This window comes from Gobius niger (assembly GCF_951799975.1).
Source record: "Gobius niger genome assembly, chromosome: 21".
Lineage (NCBI taxonomy): Eukaryota > Metazoa > Chordata > Actinopteri > Gobiiformes > Gobiidae > Gobius > Gobius niger.
Window position 1 is genome coordinate 25,238,544 of NC_136872.1, and position 10,485 is coordinate 25,249,028.

The window sequence follows — 10,485 nt, forward strand, 5'->3', positions numbered from 1 at the left end:
AAAATTTGACAAAAAAATTACGAAAAGTGACCAAAAAATGACAAAAATGTGACAAAAAAATGACAAAAATGTGACAAAAAAATGACATAAATGTGACAAAAAAATGACATAAATGTGATGATAAAGATTTGACAAAAAAATTACAAAAAATTTATGAAAAGTGACCAAAAAATGACAAAAATGTGACAAAAATTTGAGAAAAAAATTGCAAAAATGTGACAAAAATATGTGATAAAAAATTGACGAAAAAATGACAAAAATGTGACCAAAAAATGATAAAAATGTGACAAAAATGTGATAAAAATGTGACAAAAAAATTACAAAAATGTGACAAAAAAATTTGGTGACGTGAGGAAAAGGATCCTCTCCGTTCAGGCGGGAGTTAAGACGTTAACCTCTTACCACCCGCCTTAACACTAACAAGTGCATTTTCCCCAGTTCGGCTTTTTATTATCTTTATTTTTATTGGTATCATCAGCAAAGAGAGCGGGGGGCCCTGGAGCCAGTGGCCCTTCTGTGCTCTTCCAGAATGGACATATGGCTAGTCCGCCCCTGACTCTGTGTCTCTGTGCGTGCTGTGCAGGACGTGGCCATGAGGGGGTGCTGTTCCGTCTGTGAGAGCCTCAAACAGAGATGTCCCCGCCCCAGAGGACTGCTCAACCTGGTGGTCACCAAAGGTACGACAGCGACTTTAATGAAGGAAGCTGGGGAATGGTTTAGTCCTGGTCTTGACCTGGTCCTGACCCGGTCTTGTCCCGGTCTTGACCCGGTCTTTACCCGGTCTTAACCCGGTCTTGTCCCGGTCTACAGCCTGTCTGCTGGCGCTGCTGTTCGGCCTGGTCTGGTCCGTCACCGGCTCCGAGTGTCTTCCTGGGGGAAACCTGTTCGGCCTCGTCGTCCTCTTCATCTGCTCCGTCCTCGGGGGGAAACTCATGGGCCTCGTCCAGTTCCCCACACTGCCCCCCTTCCCCCCACTGCTCGGTGAGTCTTTACCCCCACTGCTCACTGACCTGTTCTCCTGTGTTTCAGTATGAGGGACATGTTCTCCTGTGTTTCAGGGACATGTTCTCCTGTGTTTCAGTATGAGGGACATGTTCTCCTGTGTCTCAGTATGAGGGACATGTTCTCCTGTGTTTCAGTGTGAGGGACATGTTCTCCTGTGTTTCAGGGACATGTTCTCCTGTGTTTCAGGGACATGTTCTCCTGTGTTTCAGGGACATGTTCTCCTGTGTTTCAGTGTGAGGGACATGTTCTCCTGTGTTTCAGGGACATGTTCTCCTGTGTTTCAGGGACATGTTCTCCTGTGTTTCAGGGACATGTTCTCCTGTGTTTCAGGGACATGTTCTCCTGTGTTTCAGTGTGAGGGACATGTTCTCCTGTGTTTCAGGGACATGTTCTCCTGTGTTTCAGGGACATGTTCTCCTGTGTTTCAGGGACATGTTCTCCTGTGTTTCAGGGACATGTTCTCCTGTGTTTCAGGGACATGTTCTCCTGTGTTTCAGGGACATGTTCTCCTGTGTTTCAGTATGAGGGACATGTTCTCCTGTGTTTCAGGGATGTTTTTGGACATGTTCTCCTGTGTTTCAGGGACATGTTCTCCTGTGTTTCAGGGACATGTTCTCCTGTGTCTCAGTATGAGGGACATGTTCTCCTGTGTTTCAGGGACATGTTCTCCTGTGTCTCAGTATGAGGGACATGTTCTCCTGTGTCTCAGTGTGAGGGACATGTTCTCCTGTGTTTCAGGGACATGTTCTCCTGTGTTTCAGGGACATGTTCTCCTGTGTCTCAGGGACATGTTCTCCTGTGTTTCAGTGTGAGGGACATGTTCTCCTGTGTTTCAGTGTGAGGGACATGTTCTCCTGTGTTTCAGTGTGAGGGACATGTTCTCCTGTGTTTCAGTATGAGGGACATGTTCTCCTGTGTTTCAGGGACATGTTCTCCTGTGTTTCAGGGACATGTTCTCCTGTGTTTCAGGGATGCTTCTGGCCGGTCTGCTCCTGAGGAACGTCCCGTACGTCACTGACGCCGTTTACATCGACCCACACTGGTCCTCGGCCCTCAGGAACATCGCCCTCGCCATCATCCTGACGAGGGCCGGGCTGGGACTGAACCCGCAGGTCTGAGATCCTCTGCATGATGATATGCCTCCTCCTCCTCCCCCTCTCACCTCCCCCCCTGTCCCCCCCCTGTGTCCCCCAGGCCCTGGTGCGTCTGAAGGCCGTCTGTGTGCGTCTGGCCGTGGGCCCGTGTCTGGTTGAGGCCAGCCTGGTGGCGCTCGTCTCTCACTTCCTCCTGAAGCTGCCCTGGGTCTGGGGCTTCATCCTGGGGTAAGAACAGAGAAGACGCCTGTCTAAGTGACTTCCACACTGGTCTCTCTGACGTTCTGGTGTTTCTGCAGCTTCGTCCTGGCGGCCGTGTCTCCGGCCGTGGTGGTTCCCTCCATGTTACTGCTGCAGCGCGAGGGCTACGGCGTGGAGAAGGTCAGGAGGTCACAGAGCTCAGCGTCTCACAGGGCAGAGCCGGCTGTTAGCACGACAGGCTGAGGCCGAATGTCCGAATGTCCAGCCTCGTCACAACCCCTCATTCACTACACAGGCCGCACTATATAGTCACTATATAGTCACTATATAGTCACTATATAGTGACTATATAGTCACTATATAGTCACTATATAGTCAGTCACTATATAGTCAGTATATAGGGGAGAGTGTGGACATTCGGACACAGCCTCAGTTAATCAGTACAATGGCAGTCAGCAAAGGATCCTATTGTGGTAACTATGGTAACGGGACTCGGTTAGTAGCTCTGTAACAGCTGGACCGATCCACCCAAAGTCCAGGGACCTCCCTCAGCACAGATGAACTCAGGTCACATGACTGAGCTACGATATACGATGGATTTGACAGGGTTAGTGGAGATAATGGTCAGGTAAAAAACATGCAGACTTTCATTCAAAAAAGGGAGAGACTTACCATTAAAAACATGTCCAATAGGGACCTGTGTGAACATCAGTGACTTCCTGGTTCCTCCTCAGGGGATTCCCACGCTGCTGATGGCGGCCGGAAGCTTCGACGACATCCTGGCCATCACAGGCTTCTCCACCTGCCTGGGCATCGCCTTCTCCACCGGTGAGAGCTGTAGGGCGGGGCTTCAGGGCTTCAGGGCGGGGCTTCAGGGCGGGGCTTCAGGGCGGGGCTTCAGGGCTTCAGGGCGGGGCTTCAGGGCTTCAGGGCGGGGCCTAAACGGCGTGTGTGTCTGTGCAGGCTCCACGTGGATGAACGTCCTGAAGGGGCTCCTGGAGGTGGTCGGGGGCGTCGTGGCCGGACTCGTGGTCGGGCTGTTCCTCTGTCTGTTCCCCAGCGACGACCAGGTACTTTCTGGACTAAGTTCAGAGTAAAGAACAGACCAAACAGCTGCGGCTCCTCGGCCTCTCCGTGTTCTCCGTGTTCTCCGTGTTCTCCGTGTTCTCCGTGTGTTCCTCTTTAACCTCTTAACTCCCGCCTGAACCGAGAGGATCTTTTTCCTCACGTCATCAGATTTTTTTCCATCATTTTTTTGTTGGCTATTACACTCATTTTTGTAACTTTTTAGTCATTTTTTGTCTTTTTTTTGTCCATTTTTTTACATTTTTTTTACATTTTTGTCTTTTTTTGTCAATTTTTTTGTCAATTTTTTGTCATTTTTTTTACATTTTTGTCATTTTTTGTCTTTTTTTTTTTTACATTTTTGTCATTTTTTGTCAATTTTTTGGTCATTTTTTGGTCATTTTTTTTTACATTTTTGTCATTTTTTTGTCATTTTTTGTCATTTTTTTTTTACATTTTTGTCATTTTTTTGTCATTTTTTTTCATTTTTTTTACATTTTTGTCATTTTTTTTCATTTTTTTGTCAATTTTTTGTCATTTTTTCGTCACATTTTTGTCCGTTTTTTGTCCGTTTTTTGTGGTCACATTTTGCACATTTTGTCACATTTCCATCATTGTTTTCGTCTCAGTTTTGTTGCTATTTTCTCACCATTTTCCCAGAAGCTTTTGGACTGGGGTAAAGCCAAACTGGAGAAAATGAGCTCGGTTCAGGCGGGAGTTAAGTGGTTAATCCCTGATGTTTGTGCTGCAGGAGGAGCTGACTGAGACCCGCTCCCTGCTGCTCCTCGGCCTCTCCGTGTTCTCCGTGTTCCTGTCTCACGTGGTGGGCTTCGCGGGGGCCGGGGGGCTCTGCGTGCTCGTGCTGTCGTTCTGCGCCGCCCTGGGCTGGACGCGCCGTAAGGCTCCGGTGGCGGCCGTGGTCGGTCGGGCCTGGGACGTGTTTCAGCCGCTCCTGTTCGGTTTGATCGGAGCCGAGATCACCATCAGCGCCCTGAACCCCAGCACCGTGGGTACGAACTGCAGATACTACAACTACAAAAACGACTACTACTACAAATACTACTACTACCACAACTACTACTACTGCTGCTTTCCATCATGTTATTCTGTCATTCCCTCATTAAAAACATGGCTGAAGTGTTGCCTTGGCACATTCACGTATTTTTGAGTAATCTGTAAAAACTCTGATGGCGGCCATTTTAGGGATAGGTTTGCCTGAGTCCTCCTAGGAACGCCCCCACCTCCTGGAGACGCCTCCGAGCCGAGTAACCAACCACTGCTCCTCAGCAGAACCCCCTCCCCACTGATGCCACAGACAGCGTGTGGAGGGGGCGTGTCTAAAGGCTCAGAGGTTCTTAACCTCTTAACTCCCGCCTGAACCGAGAGGATCTTTTTCCTCACGTCATCAGATTTTTTTCCATAATTTTTTTGTTGGTTATTCAACTCATTTTTGTAACTTTTTTTTGTCATTTGTTTTGTTATTTCTTGTCAATTTTTTGTCAAATTTTGTAAAAATTTTTGGTCATTTTTTGTCACATTTTTGTAATTTTTTTGTCATTTTTTTGTCAAATTTTGTCACATTTTTGTAATTTTTTTGTCATTTTTTTTGTCATTTTTTTTGTCATTTTTTTGTCAAATTTTGTCACATTTTTGTAATTTTTTGTCATTTTTTGGTCAAATTTTGTCACATTTTGTGTCATTTTTTTGTCATTTTTTTGTCATTTTTTTTTGTCCTTTTTTTGTCCAATTTTGTCACATTTTTGTCATTTTTTTGTCATTTTTTGTCATTTTTTTGTCATTTTTTGTCATTTTTTTGTCATTTTTTTGTCATTTTTTCAACCATTTTTTTTTCCATTTCTTGTGACATTTTTGCCACTTTTTCATCAATGTTTTCTCACTTTTTGTCACATTTCCATCATTGTTTTCGTCTCAGTTTTGTTGCTATTTTCTCACCTTTTTTCCAGAAGCTTTTGGATTGGGGTAAAGCCAAACTGGAGAAAATGTGCTCGGTTCAGGTGGGAGTTAAGGGGTTAAAGAGACAGAGGCCTATTTCAAGACATTCACTACAGCCATTTTGAGAGAGACATTTTATACAAGGCAGTTATTCTAATTTACTGCATTTACAGACCAACAGAAGGTTTGTCATCATTGTAGTGTGATATAGACTGGTGCTATGGGACTGAAAAAAGCAGAACACCCCCTCTTTAATCACTGCCCCCTGTGGTCAGGTCTGGGTTAAACACTGCCCCCTGTGGTCAGGTCTGGGTTAAACACTGCCCCCTGTGGTCAGGTCTGGGTTAAACACTGCCCCCTGTGGTCAGGTCTGAGTTAAACACTGCCCCCTGTGGTCAGGTCTGGGTTAAACACTGCCCCCTGTGGTCAGGTCTGAGTTAAACACTGCCCCCTGTGGTCAGGTCTGGGTTAAACACTGCCCCCTGTGGTCAGGTCTGAGTTAAACACTGCCCCCTGTGGTCAGGTCTGGGTTAAACACTGCCCCCTGTGGTCAGGTCTGAGTTAAACACTGCCCCCTGTGGTCAGGTCTGAGTTAAACACTGCCCCCTGTGGTCAGGTCTGGGTTAAACACTGCCCCCTGTGGTCAGGTCTGGGTTAAACACTGCCCCCTGTGGTCAGGTCTGGGTTAAACACTGCCCCCTGTGGTCAGGTCTGGGTTAAACACTGCCCCCTGTGGTCAGGTCTGGGTTAAACACTGCCCCCTGTGGTCAGGTCTGGGTTAAACACTGCCCCCTGTGGTCAGGTCTGGGTTAAACACTGCCCCCTGTGGTCAGGTCTGGGCGTGGCGTGCCTCTCTATCGGGCTGGTGGTTCGAGTCCTCGTCACGTTTGTTCTTGTTCATTACGGAGGATTCAACCTGAAGGAGAAGCTCTTCATCGCAGTCGCCTGGCTCCCCAAGGCCACGGTCCAGGTAACATCTGATCCACATCTGTCCCACATCTGTCCCACATCTGTCGCACATCTGTCCCTCACCCGACCCTCACCTGTCCCTCACCTGTCCCTCACCCAGACTGTATCTCCAGACTCCTGTGGACTTTCTCGATAACGATGATGAAACGCTCAGAAATGCAAACGTCAACATTTACTTTTCGTTGTCGCTCGAAAAGAGAATTTTCCTCAACAAAAGGCTTTTTTTAAACTCTCCATTTTTAGACATTGGAGAAAAACTCGGACTTGCAGCTTTTTCGATATGATCTTGTAGACCAGGGTTTGGCAACATCAGGCCCAGGAGCCAAACCCGGCCCTGTAGCACAACCCAGATAAACAAAGTTACTTATACCATGGTCTGGGTGAATACCGGATCCTGATTGGCTGGTGCATTATTTTAGTCCGGTAGTTAAATCACTGGGATGTCACTCCGCTGTGGCGTCGCCATAGCAACGCCTGACACAGCTGAGTCAGATAAAGGCGTAATTAGTGACTGACAGGAACGTATGAGATGGATTTAGTGTTTGCTAAATGTTTGTAGAGGAGAGTGAGCAGCTAGGTTAGCTACTGTTAATAACATATGAGCTTTACATTTCTATTGAAAACGGTTAAGGCTATTCATCATTTTCAGGCGTACATAAAATGATCCTGCATTGAAGCATATTTGTCTGGATTAGTAAAGTCAAACATAAAAGTTTGAGTTGGGGGGGCCCAGGTGTGAGCGACTCCACCGCAGCTGTTTCCATAAACAGTTGAGCTGGTTGAGCTAGCTAGCTTTAGCTTCAGGTTAAACCTTGTAAAAGGTAAATAACTGGTGCCCACGAGTGCCGCATATCGGTGTTTCCTTCCAGGGAAAAGTGTTTCCGGGTTAGTCCTGTTGTGTTGTGATTCTGTGCTGATGTTGTGTCGTTGAGCCTGACTGAGATCCTCGTAATAGCTGCGGAGAATGACTCGCTCTGAGACCAGCCTTCAGTGACCGGCTAATAACCCACAGAAAATAGTCCCGTAGTCTGGCAGATTTAGTGACTTTAGTCAATGAAAAACACATTTATTATAAATGTTAGGTTTGTGGGACCCTGGTATAAGCGGATTAAACAACGAGGAGCCGCGTTAGACGTTATAATGCAGGAGGAACAACACTGTGTCGGGCGTTAGAACCGACTAATGCGGCTCAGAGGTGTTTAATCCTGACATATTAGTTATTACCTCCTCACCTGCTCCTCGTACCTCCTGCTCCTCGTACCTCCTGCTCCTCGTACCTCCTGCTCCTCGTACCTCTTGCTCCTCGTACCTCCTGACCTGCTCCTCGTACCTCCTGACCCGCTCCTCGTTTCCAGGCTGCGATCGGCTCCAAGGCCTTGGACATGGCTCGTGAGGCTGGAGACCAGGTCCTGGAGAAGTACGGGCTGGACGTGCTCACGCTCGCCGTGCTGGCGATTCTCATCACGGCGCCGATCGGAGCCTTAGGCATCGGACTGTCCGGACCCAGACTCCTCCATCTGCAGAGCCCAGGTGAGGCTCAACCAGGACTCAACCAGGACTAAACCAGGACTAAACCAGGACTAAACCAGGACTAAACCAGGACCAAACCAGGACCAGACTCCTCCATCTGCAGAGCCCAGGTGAGGCTAAACCAGGACCAAACCAGGACTAAACCAGGACTAAACCAGGGCTAAACCAGGACTAAACCAGGACTAAACCAGGACCAAACCAGGACCAGACTCCTCCATCTGCAGAGCCCAGGTGAGACTCAACCAGGACTAAACCAGGACTAAACCAGGACTAAACCAGGACTAAACCAGGACTAAACCAGGACCAAACCAGGACCAGACTCCTCCATCTGCAGAGCCCAGGTGAGGCTAAACCAGGACCAAACCAGGACTAAACCAGGACTAAACCAGGACTAAACCAGGACTAAACCAGGACCAAACCAGGACCAGACTCCTCCATCTGCAGAGCCCAGGTGAGGCTAAACCAGGACCAAACCAGGACTAAACCAGGACTAAACCAGGGCTAAACCAGGACTAAACCAGGACCAAACCAGGACCAGACTCCTCCATCTGCAGAGCCCAGGTGAGACTCAACCAGGACTAAACCAGGGCTAAACCAGGACTAAACCAGGACCAAACCAGGACCAGACTCCTCCATCTGCAGAGCCCAGGTGAGACTAAACCAGGACTAAACCAGGACTAAACCAGGGCTAAACCAGGACTCAACCAGGACTAAACCAGGACTAAACCAGGACTAAACCAGGACTAAACCAGGACTAAACCAGGATTAAACCAGGACTAAACCAGGACTAAACCAGGACTAAACCAGGACTAAACCAGGACCAGACTCCTCCATCTGCAGAGCCCAGGTGAGACTCAACCAGGACCAAACCAGGACTAAACCAGGACCAGACTCCTCCATCTGCAGAGCCCAGGTGAGACTAAACCAGGACTAAACCAGGACTAAACCAGGACTAAACCAGGACTAAACCAGGACTAAACCAGGACTAAACCAGGACTAAACCAGGATTAAACCAGGACTAAACAAGGACTAAACCAGGACTAAACCAGGACTAAACCAGGACTAAACCAAGACTAAACCAGGACCAAACCAGGACTAAACCAGGACCAGACTCCTCCATCTGCAGAGCCCAGGTGAGACTAAACCAGGACCAAACCAGGACTAAACCAGGACTAAACCAGGACTAAACCAGGACTAAACCAGGACTAAACCAGGACTAAACCAGGACCAGACTCCTCCATCTGCAGAGCCCAGGTGAGACTCAACCAGGACTAAACCAGGACTAAACCAGGACTAAACCAGGACTAAACCAGGGCTAAACCAGGACTAAACCAGGACTAAACCAGGACTAAACCAGGACTAAACCAGGACTAAACCAGGACCAGACTCCTCCATCTGCAGAGCCCAGGTGAGACTAAACCAGGACCAAACCAGGACTAAACCAGGACTAAACCAGGACTAAACCAGGACTAAACCAGGACTAAACCAGGGCTAAACCAGGACTAAACCAGGACTAAACCAGGACTAAACCAGGACTAAACCAGGACTAAACCAGGGCTAAACCAGGACTAAACCAGGACTAAACCAGGACTAAACCAGGACTAAACCAGGACTAAACCAGGACCAGACTCCTCCATCTGCAGAGCCCAGGTGAGACTAAACCAGGACCAAACCAGGACTAAACCAGGACTAAACCAGGTCTAAACCAGGACTAAAGCAGGACTAAACCAGGACTAAACCAGGACTAAACCAGGGCTAAACCAGGACTAAACCAGGACTAAACCAGGACTAAACCAGGACTAAACCAAGACTAAACCAGGGCTAAACCAAGACTAAACCAGGGCTAAACCAGGACTAAACCAGGACTAAACCAGGACTAAACCAGGACTAAACCAGGACTAAACCAGGACTAAACCAGGACCAGACTCCTCCATCTGCAGCAGAGCCCAGGTGAGACTCAACCAGGACTAAACCAGGACTAAACCAGGACTAAACCAGGACTAAACCAGGACTAAACCAGGACTAAACCCAGGCAGAGCCGCCATGTTGGATCTTCTTCCTGTTTAAACTGTAAATACTTCTGTGTTAAATCCCTGGGACTAAATAAACTTCAGACTAAAGAGAGTTTGGGCTGTTTTTACTCTGACAGAGTTAAAGCTGTTCCTCGTTTTTGTTCCAGACGCAGAGCGAGGCCCCGCCCCCCCGGACGGCCCCGCCCCCCCCGACAGCCCCCCCGGGGAGAAAGACCGTGTGACCCTCGAGAGCAAGTTATGAACCTGTTTAACCCGCTTTAGTCTCTTATTGTACATGTTTTACTCTAATAACTTATTCAAGGCTCGTGTTTGTGCCTCACTTTAAAGACTGGATTCAGCTTTTTCATGAAGTCTTTATTTATTACAGACATTTATTAAAGTCCAAGAAACAGAGGAAAGATTAAAAGAAACATTTAAATCCATAAAGTTATGAAACTGTTGTGACATATTTGTACAAAGCCCCTGATTCATCACGTCATCTTTATTATTGTATTTCATGACTGCGTTGTTGTTGTTGTTGTTGTTGTTGTTGTTGTTGTTGTTGTTGTTGTTGTTTTGCTTGATACAGATGTAATAAAATATATTTTGAAAAACAAACGCGGCCCTCAGACTTGCTGTTACACAAAGCCTGGCCC

General features: G+C 47.6%; 1 protein-coding gene across 1 annotated transcript; it reads left to right on the plus strand.

The window, feature by feature from the left end:
- Window positions 1–592: 592 nt before the first annotated feature.
- LOC306981065 (sodium/hydrogen exchanger 9B2-like) lies at window positions 593–10,091 on the plus strand (the record flags this gene model as incomplete). The annotated part of the gene is made up of 11 exons (XM_079580613.1): window positions 593–677; window positions 811–981; window positions 1,975–2,117; window positions 2,200–2,327; window positions 2,399–2,480; window positions 3,035–3,128; window positions 3,264–3,370; window positions 4,117–4,375; window positions 6,152–6,288; window positions 7,643–7,817; window positions 9,997–10,091. 11 exons carry the CDS (start codon window positions 593–595, stop codon window positions 10,089–10,091), a joined length of 1,476 nt encoding a protein of 491 aa, XP_079436739.1.
- Window positions 10,092–10,485: the final 394 nt, after the last annotated feature.